At 43.0% G+C, this 24,398-nt stretch overlaps 1 protein-coding gene and 1 non-coding gene across 3 annotated transcripts; one reads left to right on the forward strand and one right to left on the reverse strand.

Moving 5' to 3' along the window:
• The first annotated feature begins 3,250 nt into the window (after positions 1 to 3,250).
• LOC131232652 (flavin-containing monooxygenase FMO GS-OX-like 4) lies at positions 3,251 to 11,445 on the forward strand. Of its 2 annotated transcripts, none has more exons than XM_058229038.1 (7): positions 3,251 to 3,919; positions 5,634 to 5,704; positions 6,366 to 6,518; positions 6,649 to 6,731; positions 7,096 to 7,231; positions 7,334 to 7,507; positions 11,115 to 11,445. In XM_058229038.1, exons 1-7 carry the CDS (start codon positions 3,277 to 3,279, stop codon positions 11,442 to 11,444), a joined length of 1,590 nt encoding a protein of 529 aa, XP_058085021.1. In that variant the 5' UTR covers positions 3,251 to 3,276; the 3' UTR covers position 11,445. The 2 variants fall into 2 exon arrangements, with proteins under 2 accessions (XP_058085021.1, XP_058085022.1); XM_058229039.1 differs by having other exon boundaries at positions 11,129 to 11,445.
• Positions 11,446 to 12,623: 1,178 nt separating this feature from the next.
• TRNAG-GCC (transfer RNA glycine (anticodon GCC)) lies at positions 12,624 to 12,694 on the reverse strand. Its single transcript has one exon. It is a non-coding gene; the product is annotated as a tRNA-Gly (tRNA).
• Positions 12,695 to 24,398: the final 11,704 nt, after the last annotated feature.

The raw sequence follows: 24,398 nt of genomic DNA on the forward strand, positions 1-24,398 counted from the left end.
CAATACTGACTTGATCTTAAATAATATAAGTTATGTGAGAGTAACCTCATTGTCCTTGAAAGTTTAAGATCAGACGCAATGGTCACTAATTAAGAAAAGTTGTATTCTATGAATATTAATATAATCAACATACATGCTTATAATACATCTGTAGATTTTATTCTTAGAGATGTATAATCATTTTATACGAGGAAATTGACTTGAGTTAACTTGGGTCGAAATAGAAGATCTCCACTATTAGAACTGGCTTAACGTTGATTGTTACTTTTACTCTTTTTCTATGTAGGAGTGTAAGTGTGCCATGTTCTTAAGAATATGATTTCATTTTTTAACACTTATACTAATAGATTAAAGTTAAAGTTAATAGTCTAAAAATCTATTAGTCCATACTATAATAATTTAATTATAAACATGATAGTGCATGTCAGTTGCGATCAATCTTTAAACGCATGTAAGGATTTTGGACCTTGACTAGGCAGCTTCGGATTACTTTATAAGGTTTCATAGAGGACGCTAAAGTGGGTGACGTTGATAGATCAATGTGAAATCCACCAAGTTTACTTAAGAATTTATTTATGACTTAGATTTAATTAAATTGGAAACTTATAAAATGACTTTTCTGATTGGCTCAAGGTTCTAAAGGTTTTAAAAAGCTCTTAAGAAATTTTTTAACCTTTAAAACAATTAAAGTCCTATTCTAATTGAGGGCCACACACATCAATACCAAGGTACGGTTGAGATCCCCACTTCCCATCATGTCAGCTACACCTTTTACATCTTCTTGCACAAAAATCAAGTGGGCCACAGTACATTAAAACATACCAATGGCTGAAATTTTTTAACATCGATTTACTTTGTACACTGTCTCACACCTCAAATGGTCTAATTTGCTAAGGCAGCATATATAAACATTGTTTCCAAAGTCATGCAGAGATCAGATCTCAGACATGCCTTGCATTTGCACCTATTTTTGGACCAGGCATAGCGACTATTAATACCTTATGCATGTCATGAATACCATACCAGTTTCAATATGTTTCACGTAATGCATGTCATGAATACCACACAGGTTAGCTCTGCCGGTAGGCTATGGTCCACATGCATGGCCCTACACTGGTCCATTCTCACCACTAGGTTCCCGTGTTTCTTTTAGTGGGACTTGGATTCGTGTTCTGTGAAACAGCTAAAATCGGTTTGGATCAAAAACCAAAGCAATGGGCAGTGTAGCCCCTGATCCAGCTTTGTGCCAGGCTTGGACCTCACAAGTTGGCCTGTGGGATGAGATGGGTCTCTCATGCATCCATCATTTCAGCCTGACGGGCCTGGTCCAACCCCACTGACTATAGACCGGTATTATATCCTACAAATATGCATTCCAGTCCTTTCGTTAGGCAATTCATCCTTCTTGAATCTTGACCATTGGTTTCGTTCCTCCAAAATGTTTTGCATGTGTGGGTCGCTTGATCGACAGATGAATTACAAACATTCAAACTGGAAGTAGGGAATTTATCAGCATTTGGGCTCGTCTGGACTAGGGTCCATTTATTTTTTAGGCTCAGTGGTTGGGCCTGTTGTGCTAGGTCCATGTCGAGCTTTGGGATGGGTTCGTACATGGTTATTAAATGTCAATAAAGCCCAGCCGGGCCTAGCCACAAACGCAGGAGTGGCATGCCTGGTCAGGTCTTTGGATTAGACTTGGATCTATTAGCTCGGCCCGTCGGCCGGGTTGGGGCTAAACATCTTCTGCCCAATCAGTTTTTGGGTCGGGTTTGGGCTTAAGGTCATTCTAGCCCTATCTTGACATTCTTAATATTTGGGACCATGTTCTAAAATGGAGTGGAGAAACGGATGGACGGCGTGGATATACAACACACCATCAAGGTGGGCCCCAAGGTAAGGGTAACAACTAATCCGCTCCCTTTCAATGCGCCATCTTGTACATATAGGACCCATTCTTCAGAGTATCCCCACCGTCGATCTGGAGTAACCAACTGGGATAAGCGGCCTGTAAATAAACAGTCACCGATCTGACTGATATGATCATCCAATCTATAAAACTGGGGCACTCGGTTTTCGACGGAAGCGGATTTGCTGGTTTACCACACACCAGCTATACAGCTGGTGTAGGTACGTGACTTGCGAAGGCGAGCACTGACGCTCCTCGAGCTCCGGTTCAAAGGAGTTCAAAGTTACATGGACGCCACGGTGATGTCTTTATTATATCTACACTGTTCATCTATTTTTAGAGATCATTTTAGAGCATTATACAAAAAATGAATCATATCCAAAGATCATCTGGACCACACCATAAATAGCAGTGGAGATAATGATTTTCACCGTTAAATTTTTTTAGGGCTCACCATAACGTTTATTTTACATCCAATCTGTTCATAAGGTCAAAAAGATCTGAACGAAGAGGAAAAAAAAATCATATTGATCCAAAACTTCTGTGACCCCAAAAAGGGTTTCAATGATAGACGTTCAATGTCCCACTACTTTTTATAGTGTGGTCGACTTAATAGTTATATCAGTCTTATTTTTAGTCTCAATCCTTACGACGAGCTACTAAAATGGATGGACGGTTTGGATATAAGACATACCTCATGATCAGACCCACAGAACTTCCTCACGTCAATAATGGTGTGAGGTACACCAGCGCATCCGCTTCCGTTTTCGACGGTACAACAGCGCATCCGCTTCCGTTTTCGACGGATACGCGGAGTAGATACTGTAGCGAGTCGGCTACTGAAGTGACGTCACCAAGTTCAGTGGGCCTCACTATGATGTATGTATTATATCCACACCGTCCATCCATTTTAAGATATCATTTTAGTGCACGAACCAAAGAACGAGGAAGATAAAATTCTGTAGTGGACCCACCACAGAAAACAGCAGGCAGAGTGATTCCTACCGTTGAAACTATCTAAGGCCCACCATGATGTTTATTTGAAATCCAACCTGTTCAAAAGTTAAAAAAGACATGAAATAAGAGAAAACACAAATATCAGCTTGATTTAAAACTTTTATGGCCTTTAGAAGATTTTAACGGTGGGCGTTACTGTCCCCACTGTTTTCTGTGCTGGGGTCTACCGGAGTTTTGTATTTCACTCATTCTTTGCACATTGACTTAAAATGATATCTCCAAATAGATGGAAGGTGTGGATACAACACAGACATCATGATAAGGCCCACGGAACTTGGTGACGTCACTTCAGTAGCGAGTCTCGCTACTCCGCGCCACCCCGTTTCAGTTCGGGACGAAGAAGAGAGTAAAAAATGATGATGAAACAAGCATACATGCATCCTTCTCCAAACTCTCCCATTATCATCTATTCCAAACCCCATCCTCTATCCATGGCAGCATCTCCAGCTCTTCATCACGTGCCCTCCCCCAAAATCTCACGTGCCGTGGCCGTGATCGGCGCAGGAGCCGCTGGTCTCGTCGCTGCTCGAGAGCTCCGCAGAGAAGGGCACAAGGTCGTCGTCTTTGAGCGTGGGGAGCGTGTGGGAGGGACCTGGATCTACGACCCTTCCATAGAGTCAGACCCCTTAGGGTCAGACCCTTCTAGAAAGATCGTCCACGGCAGCCTCTACGAATCTCTCCGCACCAATCTTCCACGAGAATCCATGGGATTCCGAGATTACCCTTTCGTGGCCAGAGATGGGAGGGATTCCAGAAGATTCCCCGGGCATCAGGAGGTTCTTCTCTATCTCGAGGATTTCTCGCGAGATTTTGGGCTGGAGGATTCCGTCCGCTTCGAGACGGAGGTTTCCGAGGTGGGATTGGTGGACGGAGGGAGATGGAGGGTGAGGTCGAGGAGGGTCGGGATGGACGGCTGTGATGGTGCGAGCGAGGTTTATGATGGCGTGGTTGTTTGTAATGGGCATTACACGGAGCCGAGGATTGCAGAGATTCCTGGTACTTTCTTCTTCTTTGTTTGTTTGAGGCTGCGTTTGGATGTACTGCCGAATTGAATTGCAGTCAAAATAACTGAATTGTTGCTTCCTTTGCATTCTTATTGACAGCTCCAGTTCAGATTGCAGTCATGTTGAATGGAATTTCAGTTTGAGGACTACTTCCTCACTATGAATACTAGGATGTGTCATTTTCTTTATTTCTAATTTTTGAGTAAATCACAATTCAATCCCTTCGAGCATCCAAATGCGGCCTAAGTGCTGTTAAATTTCTAACCTTACAAATGCTGGGAAGGTGGAGTTGCTCTTTCATTGATGACAGAGATAAGTAATGAATTTAGAGATATATGATAATGCACACACAATGCCATGGTCCCATCGAAGGTGTCATCGAGTGCCTGCACAGAATTGTGCAAGTGCGGGATTTGTTTCCTATTCCGATTGTGATGCTATGTTATGCTATATATATAACGGGTGTAATCGGGATTTGGGAAGGAAGAGAAGAGTTCTAAGCTTTCTAAATTCGTTCCTAACGGTTTCAAGGGCATAGTTTGGGCTTGTGGAGTAGATTCAAGGCTTGTTCAAATCGGTAATCCCTATCTATTGTAATTTCTGCTTTCATAGTGCATTACTCGTCACTGTGTGCCGTGTTTTTTTTTTTTTTTTTTCCTGAAAGGGTTTTTCCACATAAAATTCATATTGTTTGTGTTTGGACTTGGTTGTGTGATTGGTAGTACTTTGCTCGATTCAACTCTGTGTGCTTCCGCGGTTCCCCAACAGTCCTTTTTAAGTTCCTCTGTAAAAATATCTGTGATCTATGTTTAGATGAGCATGCACTATAAAAATGTGGCCCAAGGTGGGCTGTCTTATGGAGGAAGTGGTAGAGCAACTAGCATTCATGAGAAAATTCTAAGGTCCCACCTCCCACGAGAGAAACTATGTCCACGTACTCATGAAAGCTAGACTAACAGCTAAAATACTCATAAACTATTAGATCATTGGAATTAAAGAAAAAAGAATCTTGTTCATTACAATGAAAACACTGTAATGGAGCAGTGCCTGTAATGTGTTTCCAGACCATTGATTATAGAGTTCTCTTAATGGGTATTTAGTTTCACAAATTGGCGCTCAGATTATATATGGAACCTCTGAAAGAAAGAAATCAATATTTCTATGGAAATATAAATTATTAGCCTAGAAATGTTAGACTAGTACAGAAGCAGTTACTTGCCAATCCAACTGATTTTAGACCCTCACCCTGTTGTATGGAGTCAATTGTATTTTTCATGTGTTAATACAGAACTTGTGTCCAGATTTTGTGGTCATGATAATGACATTGTATGTGCGATTTGTTTCTTCATCGTTGTGATCATGTCTATTTTCCTATAGTAAACTTGTACAAAACAGACTGTTTAACCCTCACCTCTCTCATTTGTCATCTTAAATATCCTAATTTTCACATTTCTGTAGTGATTGAATAAGTGATATACATTTCTGGGTGTATGGTGTGCTTCTGTTTCTGTAATAGGCTTTGAAGGAACATATAAGCATTGAAAATTCTTCAGCCACTGAAAATATCGAGAAGAGCCCTGTATATAATCATTATAGATCCTGAAAAGGTGTTATCTAAATTAGTGTTTGATGAGCACCTATATGATTCAAGTGAAGGATCGTTGTTTTTTTACCTGCACCTCTTAATTTGCATATGCTGTTTTCAGGCATTGATGTGTGGCCTGGGAAGCAAATACACAGCCATAATTATCGTGTTCCTGAGCCATTCCGTGATCAGGTATGTATTGACTAATGATTTGACCATGCTCTCTCTCTCTCTCTCTCTCTCTCTCTCTCTCTCTCTCTCTCTCTCTCTCTCTCTCTCTCCATCTGTATTATATAAGCATTTAGGACCTGGAGCTTGTTCTTGTCTTTCTAGTTTGTCCGTCTTATAGATCTCTGATAAAACTGTGTTCGGCGTCCTTGAGTTTCGGATCTTCAGGTCTCACAATTTGGTTGTGTTTTGTTGTAAATTACAATCTCCACAATTGCTGTTCGGAGGCTTTACATCTCAGTTGTAGTAACAAAGACTGAAGCAGCAATTTGTGCTTGTAGTGTGTTTCCACTCTACTGTTTAAATATCTTTTGAGCTGTATGTGAAATCTGTCTTATAAGGTTTAACAATTGGTTTTGGTGTATCATATCGTTCACCACCAATACAGGGTCGTATCGCTCGGTTTTGGGACTGTATCGGGCCGATACCAGTTTGTATTGGGTGATACATACAAGTTTTGGACAATACTTTAAACCTTTCTTACAGTAGTATGTTGCATTTCTTGAAGACGCTCCTTGCAAACATCCTTTTAGCAGGAACCCCTTTTTTTCACATAAATCCTGTCATCTATGAACTGACCAATGTATCATCTATATGCAGCTCAGCCTCTTTCTGCTGTGGACAGGTTGTGGTATTGATAGGGAGTTCAGCTAGTGCTGTCGACATCTCTAGGGACATCGCCAAAGTTGCTAAGGAAGTTCATATATCATCAAGATCTGCACCGGATGGACCAACAGCAAAGCATCCTGGCTATGATAATATGTGGCTTCATTCTATGGTAAAGGCATTCTCACCTGGCGAGTGAACGTCTGGTAGTCTCATGAAAACCCACTAAGGAAATTGCTGAATTTGGCTCCAGGATTGCTGGATCAGTAAGGAATGCTAATTTCAGCTAAACATTCATGCAGATACGAAGTACCCATGAAGATGGTACAGTGGTATTCTGGGATGGAAGTTCTGTTGTGGCCGAGATCATTCTGCACTGCACAGGGTATTACTACGTGTCTCAAATGAATCTTTAATCTTCTCATACTCTTTGTTCTATCTAGATTAATTCAACTTTAGGGTGGCATCAGGATTAGAATAAGTCAGAAGTAAAGAAAATGTTCAGGGTCTGTCCCTTTGATTACCCTTGCATTCTTTCACTTTGATTATTTTTCTTAATTACCATTGGCCAACTCCTCTATTTGCCCAATTTATTGATGGCATCACTTGCAATTTGGGGTCCATCCAAACACACCCTAATGTTAACTTTCTGCAGCTGGAAGTCTGAGCTTGTTTGGCTCCCATCAATTCTCATTAACCATGTGGAATATTTTTAAATACAACAAATCCCATTTGTTATTTGTTCTCAGGTACAAGTATAATTTCCCTTTTCTCAAAACCAATGATATTGTGACCGTGGATGACAACCGTGTTGGGCCGCTGTATCAGCATGTTTTTCCACCATCACTGGCCCCATGGCTTTCTTTTATCGGATTACCGTGGAAGGTTTGCTTCTGATATTAGGCGGCCTTTTACTTTCACATGGTTTTGTTTCAGCCTTTGATATTGGTGTCCCTTAATAAACTTATTTTGTTTCCATTGTGCCAGGTTATTCCTTTCCCGTTGTGTGAACTACAAAGCAAGTGGGTAGCAGGTACTTTATCTGGACGGGTTGTGCTTCCTTCACAAGAGGAGATGATGGAGGATGTCAAAGCCTTTTACTTAAAACTTGATGCTGCTGGGTGTCCGAAAAGATACACCCACAGCATGTCCGATTCTCAGGTAATGCCAGTCTACTGAAACATCCATCAAACTATGGACAGTTTGCATAGAATGATATTTAATTGTGGAATGCTCGACCCAAGAATATCTGCAGTTCTTTTGGGTTTTCAAATCTTTTTTGACTGAGGCCCATGTTTCAGTATGATAAACCCCACTGGGGATGGTCCACACACAAAAATTCTCCCTGATTGGTAAAATCCTAGCCTTTTCTATTGGTGGCTAACGAATAGACAGTTAATGGACAAAATTCAACAGCTGTCCGCATTCAGCCACTAAAGGCAAAGATCCAATGGCTAAGAACTTCCGATCTGTGAGATATTAGTTGGCTAAGATCTTCCGCATCCAATGGCCCATTGTGCAATCACTGAAGCATGGGCCCTACTTCTACAGTCTAAATAAACTTGAGTTGTCCATCAAGCATTGCATGAGATACCTCTCATCATCATCGTCACCATCATCTAAGCCTTATCCCAACTAATTGGGGTGGGCTATGTGAATCTTTTTTCCGCCATTCCACTCTATCAAGCTCTCTAACTTCAGTTAGATCATAGGTCATCAAGTCTTTTCTCACTACCTCCACCCACGTCCTTTTGAGTTTCCCCCCTTTTCTTTTAGACCCTTCAACTTGTATGCACTTACTCCTAATTGGTGTAGTTCCTGGTCTCCGTTGCACGCGACCAAACCATCTGAGTCTACTATCCCTCGTCTTGTTTCCTGTAGGTGCTACTCCTAAATTCCCTCGAAAGTATTTGTTTCTAATTCTAGCCTTCCATGTTTTGGTACTCATCCATCTCAACATCCTCATTTTAGTTACACTCATCCTAGGGACATTTTGTTCCTTAACTGGCCAACATTCTATCCTGTAAAGCGTGGCTGTTCTTATGGTCATCCCATAAAATTTTGCTTTCAGTTTCAGTGGTACATGACGGTCACATAAAACTCCAGAGGTACATCTCTATTTCTTCCACCCCTCTTGAATCCATGGGCAACATCCTTCTCAATCTCTCCACTCATGAATTATTGACCTAAGATATTGAAAGTGGTCATTTTGGGAAACTTCTTAGTCAACAATCTTTGCTACTTCCTTGTTCCCACTCCTATTTTACTAAAATTGCACTCCATATACTTCGTTTAAGTCCGACGAATTTTAAATCCTTTAGATTATAAAGCACCTCTTCATAAATCTAGCTTTGTGTTTACACCGTCCCTCATCTTGTCAATCAAAACTATGTCATCTATAAACAACATACACCCTGGGATCTTCTTGCAAATGCTTTGTTAACTCGTCCATAATCAATGCGAAAAGGCATGGGCTCAATGCCGATCCCTGGTACAAACTGACGGTAATTGGGAACTTGTCTCTCCACTAGTGGTTCTTAAATTTGTTATTGCTCCCTCATATATATCTTTAATCATGTCGATACATCCTTTTAAAATTCCTCTCCCAACACCCATCAGATTAACTCTCTAAGGGACCCTATTGCAAGCTTTTTGTAAGTTAATAATGACCTCAAGGAGATTCTCTCCTCGCCCTAGATTCTCAATCAATTATTTGAGTGGGAAAATAGCTTCAATGGTATACCTCCTTGGCATGATACCAAACTGATTTTTTGATAGATTCGTCTCATGCAATGTTGTTAAAATCGTCATCATATCGCAAATCGTACCAGGAGTTGAATCATATCAAACTGCAAATCGTATGTTAAATCATAAGATCTTTTTTATATAATTAAAAAAAAAAACTATAAAAAAATTGAATATATATATATATATAAAATCAGCAAAAAACTCATCAATCATCCTTTTTCCATCAATATGCATCAAATAATACCATGTCATGATAGTGTTAGAGGATTCTTATCTTTCCTTTATTTTTGTCTTTCATTTCAAGAATTTTTCCTTAAAAAAATACAAGGATCCTTTAATAATTTATGTTCTTGTTACATTCATTGAATGTAGAATCATGTTGGAAAAGAGACATTTGACACCATAGGCCAACGAAAAAAGATATTTTGATTTCTAAAAATCATTCCACAATACATATTAGTCAACATGATCGTACCCATCCATAAAAACATTCCAGATGAGTCATATATCAATTAGTTGTTTCGACATGTTAAAGAAGTAAGAAATCATAAATAAATAAAAAAGCTCCATGATTTAACGTTGAAGAATATATATATATATATATATATATATATATATATATATATATATATATATATATATGTAAAATTTAATCTCTTATAAAGAACAAATAAAATAATTTACCTTCTCTAAATGATTCTTAAAGCCTCCACCAATTTAAAACATAAAATGAAAGCTAAGTGAAGCTTAAAATAGAAGAGAACAAGTATAATTTGAATTGTAAATCGGGAATTGAATTGTAAATCGTAGGATTCATATAAAAAGGGATTCAAATAGTTTTTCTTAAGATTCAACTCAAATCATATATCATAAATTGTAAATCGACAACACTGGTCTCATGCCTTAGTCTTTGGTCAATCACCGTTTCCTAAAGTTTCAAAGTATGGCTCATAACTTTAATCCCACGATAGTTTACCACGAGTACTTTTCCTCCATTCATCAGGCATTTTCTTCAATCTTACAATCCTATTAAACAACTTCGTCAACCAAAATAACTCTCCTGGATACTTCCAAACCTCTATTGCTATACCAGCAGGTCCAAAAGCCTTTCCTATTTTCCATCTTTCTCAAAGCTTCTTTCACCTCATATTTCCTAATCCTTCCAAAGTGTCTATGGATTGAGTTTATGGTTCCTTCTATCTCTATGCTCCCAAAGTGACAAGTTCTTAAAATGTGATTGTCATTTAACAAGTTCTTAAAATAATTCCTCCATCTTTCATTGATCTCATTGTCCTTGACTAGTACTCCATTGCATGAGGTACCTCTATTTGTCAAATTTATCATGTGATCCATGATTAATGGGTAGAAAAGTCATTTATCAATTATCATTTGGTAGGGATCTGTGGATCAGAATCTCGGAAATTTGAGAAATTCTCCATGCAATGTTTATTTTCTCCTCTGCGTCATCCAACCCAGGACACTGCCAAATGATAAGTGGGCACAAATCCAAACCAGACACCACTCAATCTGATGATGCTGTAGCCATTCAAAGCAGATGCAACCAGGTCTGCTAATGTTAGTTCACGATCTCAGTCTACACCTTCATTATATCAAATCAATCTGAATTCCCGGTTGCTGGAGACCTGCCATTATTTCATGAAATGTGCAAACTACAACAGTAGATTGCCATGAGGAACATTGTATATCATGGCACATTGAATACCAAAAAAGAAAAGAAAAGAAAAGAAAAGAAAAAAAGGAAGGGAAATGATATTGATGTGTTATCCCATCACCCCTCTGTCGCTTATTGTCCAAGGAGAAGAGAGAAGCTCTTTACAAAATTGGTATTGTAAGTTCAGTGCCCATTATTATATTTGACTTAGAACAGATGAAAATATTCCAATAGAGACTGCATATTTATATTGAGTTGTCTCCATCCATCATCCCGGAGGAATGAAGGTCATTTTCGTAATTTCATCAAAGCATCATCCCGATGTTTTTGTTTCTCAAACTGCACAAGTACCTGTATTGCAGTTTGATTACAATGACTGGCTTGCCGCTGAGTGTGGGTATCCAGCTGTGGAGGAGTGGCGGAAGCAGATGTATGCAGCAACTGGAAAAAACAGGGTGGCCCGTTCGGAAACCTATCGAGATGAATGGGAAGATCACCATTTGGTCTTACAAGCACGTGGTGACTTCCAACAGTATTGTCAGAGAGCATGCTCACAGCAACCTTGATATGAGGCACTGTTATCTTTTTAAGTTGTTTTTACTTGTCACCTCAAATGCCAATAAACTCGTGTGTATTGTTACAAGTCATTTAAATAAATCCCATGTATTTTATAGATGAATTATCATTCCTCGAATGCTTTTGGTTGTTGTGTATATCCACAATTTCTCGGGTAGGACACCTGGCACAGAAATCAGGTTGATCCACAGAGATCAGGGACAACAATTCAAAAACCTGAACACTGAACTCGAAACAATTTGGGTGGGTTGACTCGAAGACTTGACCGGCTCGCCTCTATATTTAATTATTATAAAATGAAAACACTAGGATTGTTAATAGAATATCACATAAGTAATGTAAAATGTAATTCAAAACAACAACATTACCTATGTAGGTACTGTTATCACTGGGTAAGGTTGTTGCTAGGGGTGTCAATGGGCCGGGCTCAGGCCTGAAAAATCAGAAGTTTGAATAGGGCTGGCCTGACCGTGTGACTCCGTTTATGTCGAGTTGAGTCGACTGAACCACCAGGTTGACTCGACGAGTGTTTCTGAACCCAAGCTGGGTCAGGCTGAGTATTGAGTTTCATAGAGACTTGGCTTGAAATCTCACTGTGCTGAATCCAATCGAGTCAGCGAGTTTTACGGTTCACTGAGTGGAAAACTGCCCGTACTGCCTTTGGAAGAAATGGGATCAAGGGATGGATGCCAGTGACCAAACTTTTCTATCGGAGAGTTTTATCTACCACGTGATCAGTCACAGGGGCAGTTAGGAGAGGACCCCACATGGTTCTACCACCATTAAATTTTAAAAAAAAAAGAATAAAGAAAAAGAAAAGAAGAAGAAGCATGGCCTGCTTATCAAACTGTTGGTTTGGTGGGCCACCATCAAACGTGCAAGCCCAAACCTTTTACTTATGATCCCACCTATCTCTAGCATTCCACTGTACATTTAGCAATAAGCAATATCGAATTGCTCCGGTGGGCCGCTAGATCTGCAGACCCATGCTCCCGTACGTTCTGCTCTCCCATCTCTAGCTTGCAACAATGCATTTAGCAAATCATATAGGGAATCAGAACCGTTCCTCTGGTGGACAACCACTCACATTGGAAGGCAGTGCCCAGACAGTTGCTCACCCCTCTGGCATTTAGCAATCATATAGGACGATCTGAACCGTTGGTCCCATTGCTAAAAATCTTGGAATTGTCAAAATTGTCACGCCAATGAGAAAGAGCACAGATCTGCATCAACGGCAGTATTCACAGCATGCGGTGTTAATTAAAAAATAAAAATAAAAAATGCACCAGCCGGGAATCGAACCCGGGTCTGTACCGTGGCAGGGTACTATTCTACCACTAGACCACTGGTGCGCTATTGATTAGGTTAGTGTGTTAAAATTATTTAATTGAATAAACGTGGCAGGACGGTGCCACTGTTTTTCGGTCTTTTCACGGTTGTACGAATAGGTACGAGAAGATATTTGTTTGCCAGGAGCGTAGACGTCCGCACTTGATGCAGACGAGACGATTCCAAGGCTTTTGTATCTTTTCGCGGGGCCGCCGAATTTCAGTGGAACAGCTCAACTTTTCTAGCTCTTTATCAACGCATTCACACCTGAGGAATTCACTGCAATGGGTACTCAAACATGTGACCTTGTAGTGAAACTCTCGTGAGTCTATTGTCAACGCCATGAGTAAGGATCCAATACAATAGCTGCCTGTCCATCAAATTTTTTTATAGATTGATATTAAATCCGCGTGCTTACCATGTAAGCACGAAAGTGAGGAAGATAAAAGTAGGGGTTCAATGGACCAGGCTCGAGCCTAAAAATCAAAGTTTTGAATTGGGAATTCAAAATCCAGGCCAAAACCTAACTATGCTCAAATGGGCCACACGTTGTTGGGATTAAAAGTTGATTATTGAAAACGCCTTGGGCCACACAAGTTTTGGATCAAGATGATATTTGTGTTTTCATTTCATACAAGTCCATGTGACGTTATAAATAAGTTGGGTGGCAATTATCCATTACGGTATCCCTTGGAAGATTTCAAGGGCGGGTGTCATCATCGCTGTTGCTTCCTTTGTTGTGATACAGTTGAGCTTTGGATGTATCTCATTTTTTGAGATTTTAACTTAAAATGATATGGAAAAATGGATGGACAGTACAGATAAAATACGTAAATCACGGTGGCCCCTTGGAGGCGTAGTACCCTATCCGGGTTGCTAAAAGTCCAGCCCTTGCAATCTGTAAAAGTTGAATCTGGAAAGAGATAGATAATCTTTTTGATGAAGCGCCAAAGTCTGCCATCCCAGCTGCTGACGCGGGGTTTCGTCTTTCCAACGTCTCAGTTGCTTTCCATAACCAAGTGTCGGGAATCCTATGATATGAGGTTTGTTAGAATAGACAACAAACCGTTAACACGATACGCCGTGAGTTTAACCTTTCAATCTGGGTCTTCTTCTAAAGATCCAAACCGTTCACTAAGATGAGTCTCACCTTGCATTATGATAAACAACAATAATAAAAAAATATTTAAATTAGATAATTTCAAACATTTGAAATTCGGCTCTTTTACTTTGAAAATGGAGCTCACTATAATCCTTTTGCATAATCCAAGAGTCAAAAGTATTTAATTTGAGAGCTTTTTAAGGCCTCCCTTATCAGAGAGAAATTCTATCATATAACGGTGTGGATTATATAAAAGAATATAATTTCAACGGGAAAGCCGTATCCCATCGTAAAATAAACAGAGGCAGTCCTTCACGGAGATTCCCAGCCTAATTGGAATGCGAGCCGTGGTAAGCGTGTTTATCAAAAAGTTGTCGTATCTGAACGGGGGCATTTTAGGGATTATAGGTTTCTCATGCTGTTTAAAATTGCTCATGGGAAGGTTAAGGTAATATCAAATTTATTAAAGGAATGACGTGTGATTTTTCTTTTGACACAAAGGTAAGTTGGAGTGAAAATTTTCAATGCCGTAAATTACTTTTTATCAGACTGTAACCATGTAAACTCAAGTTACATTAAATCCGAATCAAACTTGACGTATTGGAAATTTAGATTTAATATCACCCCAATATATACACTTTGCGAAAGTATAATAAATAAAAATAGAACAATAAAATAAAGTATATAACTAAACTAAAAGCAATTAAATATCAACACAATATACTTTTTACGTCACTTCAGCCTTCATCCACTTAGGTAGTTGTTTATGTAACTGATAACTTTCCTTCACAACTAATATGTGTTCAATCATATTTTAGTCTTGTTGAGGTTGAAATCTGCATCACCCTCTTTCAAGCCTTGAGTGCTTGGAGCGAACTCTCGTTCTGCGCAAAGCAACAAGCAAAGGAGATCCTGGCTCAAACAGGAGACCCTCCAATGCCTAAGTCAAGCTAAGGAAATAGGGTCTAAGTGGTGTAGAGTAGAGTGAGGGTGTGAGATCTTGCGCACCTATTCATGTAGAAATGATTTGTATTTATACCTGAGGGTTGCAATGAACATGTCCGACAATCTCGGTATGGTATCGCCACTACGTGAGGGCTATACGTGTGCAGTCATTGGCAGTTTTCCGGAGATCATGCGCTAGGCATTATTCCAGTCGTGCGTTACTAGGGTCGTCCGCTGATATTGTCGCTGACTAAGTTCCCATTCGAGCCAACTTCATGACTCGGATCTTACCTGGTGACCCGAGCCCATGAATAAGTTACCGCTTGAGTACCAGGTAGGGAGGATCGGCTCAGATGTAAAGTGATCATGCGCACGATAGCTTCCTGTGCATTCCGTGTCGATATAGTCGGGTCGAACGTACTGTTATTGCTTCGAGGTCCCCGTAAGATGTGTGATTTCCAAGTCGGTGTCGTAGCTCTGCAAGAGCCCTCGGGTCGGACACTCACCTCGGATTGGACGCTCATCAGTCCGAGGCCTCGCTCATTGGTGCTAGAGTTGGCCTTGATGTGGCTCGGTTCAGATTTACCCATAACAGAAGCCCCATACTCTCTAAGTCCGAGCTCGGACTCAGAGAGTAATAGACTTGGGAAAACGAATCGAGGCTTGAAGAAACGGACCAAGGCTTTGGGAGGTGAGCCGCAGCTCTCCTTGTAATGATGGGCTTGAACGAAGCATCGTCATGATGAGCTTTAGTTGTTCCTCCTACTCTGGCCACTAAGCATCGCACACGTGGCCATGGATGTCAAGATGATTCGGTTGAGTGGACCAGGTGACGCCATGTGGATCTTGAAATGTGAAGAGACGTCGGCGCATTGAATGCTGACCGCACATGGGTCGGAACGACGCGAAGAGACGTCAGTGCATTGAATGCTGACGGCGCATGGGTGAGAGTGGCAATTGGTTGCGCATCTCGTGAATCACAACGTGTACAATTGGGCTTGGATCCGAGCCACTTCAGCTTCGGAGACGGTTGTTTGTCATGATTGCAGGCGGCAAGCTCGGGCTATAAAAATCCCGAGGTTCTTTCCATTCCATCTCTCCTGTGTTCGAATACTCTCTAGTTTTTTCGATTCCTGCTCTTCTGCTTAAGACCTCTTACCGTCAGAAAAAGGTTTTTCTTACCGGGAAAGGGACTCTGTTGGTCGGAAAGAGGATTCTGCTTGGAGAAGTCTGTCGGAAAAGAAGAATTTTCACCCGAGGAAATCACCCTGAGCCCTGTGAGTCTTCCACCATTTTACAACTTTTCCTTTCACAATGTCGAGCAATTCAGACGAAGTCTGCGAAGTTCAGAACAGGTCGGAGCTCGAGAGCATAGACTCCAAGCAAATGAACTCGGAGGATACTCTCGAGGCCGTCCCTCTGTATCCTCCGCCCAAGAAGAGTACTGGCGCTAAATCCAAGGTCTGAGCTGGGGGGACAACGAAAGTACCTCGAGGCCCTGTTAGGCGATTGTTGGCCGGGCCCTCGGGAGGCCGAGCTGAAGTCGGGGTTCCAGGGGGTTCAATTTTAGTTGAATCTCAGATGACTCAACTCCGCGCCGAGTTCCAAATTCCGGACTCAGTGCACATCAAGGCCCCTTCTGCCCTTGATGAACCTGGAACCCCCTTCGACGAAGAAGTAACACTCTTCGTTTGCGCCCTTCAATTCGGACTCTAGTTTTTGCTTCATCTTTTTGTGCGTGCACTGATGATGCAACTGAGGCTGGCTCCGGCTCAGCTCGTCCCCAATGCGTGGCGCATCCTGGCATCGACCTTCATCATCTGGCAAAATCTAAGGAACCAGGAGCTAACGCCAGATGAGTTCTTAGCGTTGTACCAGCTTAAGCACGACCGAGCCGAGCCATACTGGTACTATTTCTTGGCAAGGGCCCAGTACACCCCGGGCCTCATTGCCAAGCCTCCTTCTTCCAATAAGGATTGGAAGGGAAAATGGTTCTTCGCCTCAGGAGAATGGGAGGCTCTAGTGTCCGAGCTCGAACGCCTCCGGGTCCGAGTACCCACCAAGTTTGCCCTCCCAGGTAGATTTGGATAATCTTGAGGTTTTTTTTTCCTTCTTTGCTCGTTCTTCATTATAACTTCTGTTTTTGCTTATCTTTCTTGTAGATTATCTGAGGGGCTCGCCAGAACTATCCTCCCCCTCCGAGCTCAGATAGCCAGGGCTTGGCTACAGAAAGAGGATGATTGTATCTGGCACAGTTTGATCACCCCGGGCAACCTCATGCTGTCCGATTTTTGTAGAGTTGTACCTTTCCCCGCAGCCTTAGGTAAATTTCATGACTTTATTTTTTTTCTTGCTTTTCCTGAGTAGATAGAACTAACTCTTCTTGTTGATCAGGAATGGCTGAGGTAGCGGGATCGAAGAGGAAGAGGGGGGAGGGGGGAGCAACACGTCCCCCGTTCAACGTCATTTTGGCATCAGCGACAGAGACCCGGGTCAAGATAATTGCCCGGAAGAGGAAGATTCCAGCGGCCGAGCCCATCGTGGCTGAGCCGTTAGTGACAGAGGTGGCGGCGGCATCGGCACCGGCACCGGCACCAGCCCTGGCCTTCGAGGCCTTCCTTTCCCTGCTTCTTTGCATTTGAAGGGAGGTAGTGGGAGAATCCGTGGTGCCGAACTTCTCTCATGACTCGGTCGTCGATGCTGAGAACCCCGATCTTGTGTTCACCGCTGCGTAGGTGAACACGATTTTGGTTCATGGAGTCGAAGCACTGGTCGGCGGCTCCATTGCACCTGAGGCTGAGGCCTAAGCCTTGGTGGCTAGCGGCGTCGGTCGTGCCTCGAGCCCGGTCCCTCTTGGGGGACAGGAGCTCATGATCGGCCACTAGATGTCGTTGCTAACAGATTAAGCGGCCGAGCATGCGCCCGAGGCGACTGTCGTTCGTACTATGGCCCGACTCCGAGAGTCGGTCATAAATGAGTTCGCATCATGCAATTACACGGTAAGTCTTTTGGCCTCGGTCATTTTACTTGTAGTCTTCTGGTTGTTGATTTGACTTAACCTCTAATTTCTCAGGTGCTGCCGACACTCATCTAGATCAGAGAAAGGCTAAGGACGATGACTCGACTCGAGAGGGAGAAGGCAGAGCTGGAGGAGAGCCTGAAGGCCTTGGCTGAGGAGGTCGAGAGGCTGAAGATCCGGGTGGGAGAGGGTCAGCTGAGGGAGGTGGGTCTCCAAGGGGAGATCAACGAGCTGCAGGCTCGAGCTGACTCGGCTGAGTCCGACCCGCATGATTCAAGGGCGGATAATGCTCAGTTGGTTGTCGAGCTTGAGGCTGTCAGGCGGGAGGCTACTGAAGGTCTTGCCATGCAACGCTCTGAACTGGAGGCCTTGGCTGCTGAAGGTCTTGCCAAGCAACGCTCTGAACTGGAGGCCTTGGCTGCTTCCCAAGTTATCGCGGCTGTGAAGGGCTTTAAGTCTTCTAAGGAGCGGGCTGAAGAGCTGGACAAAGTTTACAACTTTGCCTACAACATCGCCTACCAAGTGTGCTTGAGCGACGTCCGAGGCGTTTACCCTAAACTAGACTTTGATGTCTTGTCGATGGATGATGCCGAGGATTCTCCGGAAGCAGAGGTGGACCCCATAGCAATGGCCGAAGTTGAGAAGGCCCCAGCTGAAGCAGAGAAGGCTCCTGAAGTCGAGCCCCCCTGTGGATCTGACCTTAGGCTGACCCCTATAATTCTCCCCCTTATCTTTTGTAATGACAAGTTGTAATTGAACATATCCAATTTAATGAGAAAACTTATCTTTTGACTCAGCATGTGAATATTTGCCCTTTTATGTTATTGCTTGTTGAATATGTCAAATGATGGGTGGACCTCTTCTTTAAGGGGTTGGTTCATTGAAGGGTTCCATCTCAGTATTTGACCCTTCGTAGCGCACTTAACCGTTTTGTAGACCATTGACGAATGATGAGTCGACCCCTTCTTTAAGGGATTGATTCATTGAAGGACTTCATCTCTGCACATTAGAGATGACTCTTCATAGCGTACTTAGTCGTTTTATAGATCATTGTTGAATGACGAGCTGACCCCTTCTTTAAGGGATTGGTTCATCGAAGGATTTCATCTCTGCACATGAGAGATGACCCTTCGTAGCGTAGATGAGTAGAAGAGTGGATGATCTCTTATTAAGAGCCGAAATAGCTAGTAGATCCGATCCATACATAATTTTCCCCCTTAGGGATAGTAGATCTTTAAGTGCTCGGCATATCTTCATGCGACTATACGAAGACATCCTCGTGCTCTCGTAAGATGATCAACATTTGAGCTTGTTGCTCAAAATTTAGCGATGACCTGAACTGAACCATTCTGCTTGGATCGGCATCTTCGAGCGGGACAGTCGCTAGGTCCTCGGTGAGGGAATCCTTTGAAGGATCTCTAGGGTCGAGCACGTTTATTGTGAGCGCCTGCTTTGTTGAGCCCTTTCTCACTGTTATCGCATAGCACCTATGCGCCTCGCGCTGGTCTCCTTGAACATATCCGACCCCTTCGTCGGCAGAGAGCTTCATCATTAGATGATACGTAGACATAACCACCCTCATTGCATTAAGGGATGATCGCCCGAAGATGACATTCTATACTGATGGTGCATTTACCACCAGGAAGTCCACCAGTAGAGTCATCTAATTTTGCCCTTCTCCCGCTGTAACTGGGAGGGAGATAGCGCCCTCGGAGATCACCTTATCCCCGCCAAATCCATGTAGCGGAGTCTTCATGGGTCGGAGGCACGACCTATCTATCCCCATCTTATCGAACGCATCGGAGTAGAGTATATCGACTGAGCTCCAGTGTCGACCAGGATACAATAGACCTTGCGATTAATTATTGTCATTGCCACCACTAGGGCATCATCATGAGGATGCTGGATTCCTTGCCCGTCGTCCTCTATAAATGTAAGGCTGTAAGAGCTTACTCGAAGCTCTTTCCTCAGCCTTTCGGCCAAGTAGATGTAATGCTCATGGTCGGTGCTCCTGAAGTGTGCTTTACGAGCCCGATTGAAATCTCTGCCACTGGACGAGCCACCATAAATCATTCGGATCTCTGTGGCGTCCTCCATGGCTTTGGTGAGCTGGTCATCCTTCTAGGTCTGCCTCTCTTTTTTCACATACTGGCGCCGATGACCCTTGTGGATGAGGGTCTCGATCTCCTCTTTTAAGTCGACGCAGTCGCTAGTGTGTGTGGTCATGGTCGTGATGGAGGTGACAGTATTTGCGTTTTTCCCGTTGGTCGGGTTCTGTTTTCATGCAATTTGGCCAATGCAGTAGCCTCTGATCTCAGATGTTTAGTAGGATCTGCTCTAGAGATGTGCTGAGAGGAGTGTACGAACTAAACTTCCTCTCAGGCTTTCAACTCGGCCTTCTGTCTCGAGAGGCGCTGTCATCTGACCTCCTCTTGTCTGCGTGTTGCGGTGCTTCGTCCCTCAGCCTCTTGCCCTTAGACGAGGATTCGGAGGTCTGGTTGCTCTTGCACGAGCTGAAGAACTCCTTAGCATTAGTGTACTTTTGCGCGCGGCTGATAAGCTCGCCAAGAGTTGAAGGTGGGTTCTTCCCAATCGAGAATAGGAATATGCCCTCCTTGAGCCCACTGATCATTGCAGACAATGTCATCTTGTTCGAGTAGTTGCACCTGCAGGTCCTCCTCGTTGAAGCGAGAGATGTAGTCTTTCAATGACTCTCCGCTCTTCTGCTTGAGGGTTAACAAGTGGGTTGACGGCTTTCGACTCTTCTTACTGATGATAAACTAAGTCAAGAACGACCTGCTGAGCTTGGCGAAGGTGCTGATTGACCTCGACCTGAGCTGTCGATACCAGTTCCTCGCAGTCCCAGTAAGGGTTATCGAGAAGGCTCAGCACATCATTGCGTCTGAGGCGGATTGAATCTGCATCCATGAGCGGTAAGACTTCATGTGCTCTGTTGGGTCACCTGACCCGGAATACTAAGCGATGAGGGGCATCCTGAACCTCGGAGGCATTTCTGCACTCATCACATTACTGGTGAAGGGAGGCTCAGTTTCTTCCATCATTGCTTTCACCGTAGTCGAAGCAAGGGTTTGCTGGTTCCTCCGCGGGGTCTTGATCTGATTTCGAAGCTCGTCAAGCTGAACTTCCCACGGGCTCCGATTCTCTACTACAGTCTCTTGAGGAACCTCGACCTCAGGTGTTCTGCCCCTTCTTCTCTTCTCTAGTTCATGGTAGAGGTTAGTCGGGGCTAACGCCGAGGTCGTGGAGATGTAGGTCAGCTCGGCATGCCGCGTTGGCTTCGGGGCTCGAGCAGACAGGTTCTGAGATACTCTGGCACAGGAGCTTACGAGGAGTGGCTCCTCTTCGGCAACCGGGGCCACCTCTTCTGTGTAGAGAGGCTCTTGTCGCTCCTTTATCCTATTGATCTCGTCCATCAACATCTGCACTTCGTTCTACAAGACCCTGTATTTACCTCCTCGGCTTCAAGTCCGTTGAGACGGCCCGGTCGGAGCTGACTCTCTATACAGTAATGAGGACGAGTGATGTTGCCCACTCGGCTTGGGCTTCGTGGTTGCTATTTGGAGTGTTTTCTTCTTTTCTCTTGTTATTCCTTGTAAAGCTCTTTAGTCCTTTTGTCTCGTTTCTCACAGACGGCGCCAAAATATTGAGGTCAAAATTTGGATCACCCTCCGCCGAGCCTTGAGTGCTAGGAGCGAAACCTTGTCCTACGCAAAACAACAAGCAAAGGAGACCCTGGCTTAAGCAGGGGACCCTCCGATGCCTAAGTCAGGCTAGGGAAACAGAGTCTAAGTGGTATAGAGTAGAGTGAGGGTGCAAGATCTTGGGTACCTATTCCTGTAGAAATGATCTGTATTTGTACCTGAGGGTTATAATGAACGTGTCCGACAATCTCGGCACGGTCATCGCCACTACGCGAGGGCTACGTGTGCGCGGTCGTTGACAGTTTTCCGAAGATCGTGCGCTAGGCATTACTCCAGTTGTGCGTTACTGGGGTCGTCCATTAATACTGTCGCTGACTAAGTTCCCATTCGAGCCGACCTCATAGCTCGGATTTTACCCCGCGACCTAAGCCCATGAACAAGTTATCGCTTGAGTACTGGGTATGGAGGATTGGCTTGGAGGTAAAGTGATCGGTCGCACGATAGCTTCCTGTGCATTCTGTGTCGATATAGTCAGGTCGGACGTACTGTTATTGTTTCGAGGTCCCTGTAAGATGTGTGATTTCCAAGTTGGCATCGTAGCTTTGCAAGAGCCCTCGGGTCGGACACTCACCTCAGGTCGGAAGCTCATCAGTCTGAGGCCTCGATCATTGGTGCCAAAGTTGGCCTTGATGCAGCTCGGTTCGGATTTACACATAATAAGTCTAATCTAGATAACTCATGATAACTTCAAGCTTAATAATCGAGAATTCTTTAAGTGAGTTAATAAGTTCGGCATGTATTTATCGGAATTCAATAATCTATTGATAAAAATAAAGCATATGATGTTATTCCATATCTAAATTTATCTCTATTAGAGATTCTTGAACCTGAGCTTGAGAATCCTCCAATTTTTTGTAGCTAGTTTCAAATTCTTCATTTTAATACCATTTTTAGTTATCTGATTGAGAGATATTACTACCTTAGTCATATTAACAAAACATTCATTATCATGATCTCGCAAACTTTCCTCGAGTTGTTGCACTCTGGATGTGAACTTGGCATTAACTGACATTGTATCTGTTGATGACTAAATCTGGACGGCTCTCCGCTTCGACTCGTGAACTTCGAACCACTTCAACGTCTCGAACTTGCACACTTGCAACGAGCAAAGGAGACCCTAGTCTAAGCAGGGGACCCTCCGATGCCTAAGTCAGGTCAAGAAAATCTGGGTCTAAGTTCGGGTGTAGTAGGAGAGTGCAAGATGTTGCGTACCTGTAACAATGAAGTCTCAATGTATTTATACCTGATTATCGGACGGTCTAGGTCCGTTAATCTCTGCATGATTCGCTCGATTAGTGGGATACTATGATCGTGGAGATATGAACGGTAATCCAGGGATAGTGTAGCGTATCGTACGTATCTGTGGGTGAAACAATCGGTCGTATCTGCTTAAAGTAGTTTCTTAGTTTAGTGCATGGAGCGTCCACATCCCGCCTTGGCCTTGGCTCGGGATTCCAGGCCAAAGAGGCCCTGGCTCCGAGCCTCAGACTTAGACAACATACACATGGGCTTTTGCAATTGAGTTGTTAAGTAAGGACTTCATCCCGAGTCCAAGCCAAGCTCCGGCCTGGACTTATGGTGGACTCGACCTTACTTGTCTGTCGAATACTCTAGAGATCTCTACTCTGAGCTCCGAGGGAGGCGATATACTTATCCTGTTGAGTTCAGTTACCTCGTTACGAGTGACACAGATGTGAGTAGTCGGACGATTCGTCTCTAGTCGGATAGTAGTGGAGAGGTCCGAGATCTTGCAAATAGGTTCCGATATGATCTTCGTATTGACTACCTTGGTCTTGAATTACTCCGAACCGACAACTTCAGTGCTAAAGCTTCACTAAGGCCGAGTCGAGTATCGTTCTTCAGATCAGTCTTGTTTTATTCTTATGTATTCGATCCAGTTAGTGTGGTGTCGGACCTCGGAATTAAAGGGGCCCGGATCTTCCCATAATAGTATCCATTATGAGATTTTTATTTAATCGAAGTGTGGCAATAATATTCCGTACAACATTATCAGGATTGAATTCGACATCAATTCCAGTCAATTTATCATTTTTATCTTGTTTTGTAAATTGTATTGGTATGATCTCATGTTCATAAAAATAAGTCTCAGCTGCATTAGATATATTTAAGAATGATTTTTTATCAGACAAAATCAATTCTACTCTGTCCAATTATTATCGAGCGACAACTATGAAATTAATTTTACAACCGCTATAAATTTTAAATGCAGATGTAGTTAACCTGATGTTTTATTCATATGATCATTACAGGTAGGTATATATGCTAAACGGGTCAAATGTCACACACAAACCACATGAGCTCACAGTGATCTACAATGGAATCGTATTACCAACTTTTTTTTTTCACACGCACACACACTCCCACACACTGACGCTGGTGGAATTTCACCACAATGGAATCGTATTACCAACTTGAGCCATGTGTATAGGTTGATCAAGAGTGATTTGATTATTTAATCTTCTAAAAAGTAAGTTTTTAATCTTACAAAACTTTTGTATTACTTTTTGACGGTCTCAAGAAAAAGACTAAAGAGAGGGCATCTCAGAAACTTTATTTTTTTAAAAGCACCGCCCAATACTTTAAGCTCTAAGAGGTGTTATTAGGAAAGATTATTTTTTTTGAGAAAAATTATAATAAAGTCATCTTTTTGTTATACTTCTATCAAAATTTATAATAATCTAAGGAAACAGACAAGTTTTGAAGTATGAAAAGATGAAAAATTCCTGAGAATGAGATCTGCCAACACACACATGATAGCCACCATAACAGCCATCCTGAGCTCATTCACCTTATCTATGGCTTACAGCTGGCCTAGGTGATGGCCACCAGGGCAGCCGTTGCCTTCACTGCATGTCTGTCACCTGCACTTCCTGTATGTATATGCAGCGCATGAGAACTTGGACACTCGTGCGGACGCG

This window comes from Magnolia sinica, chromosome 18 (genome assembly GCF_029962835.1).
Source record: "Magnolia sinica isolate HGM2019 chromosome 18, MsV1, whole genome shotgun sequence".
Classification (NCBI taxonomy): domain Eukaryota; kingdom Viridiplantae; phylum Streptophyta; class Magnoliopsida; order Magnoliales; family Magnoliaceae; genus Magnolia; species Magnolia sinica.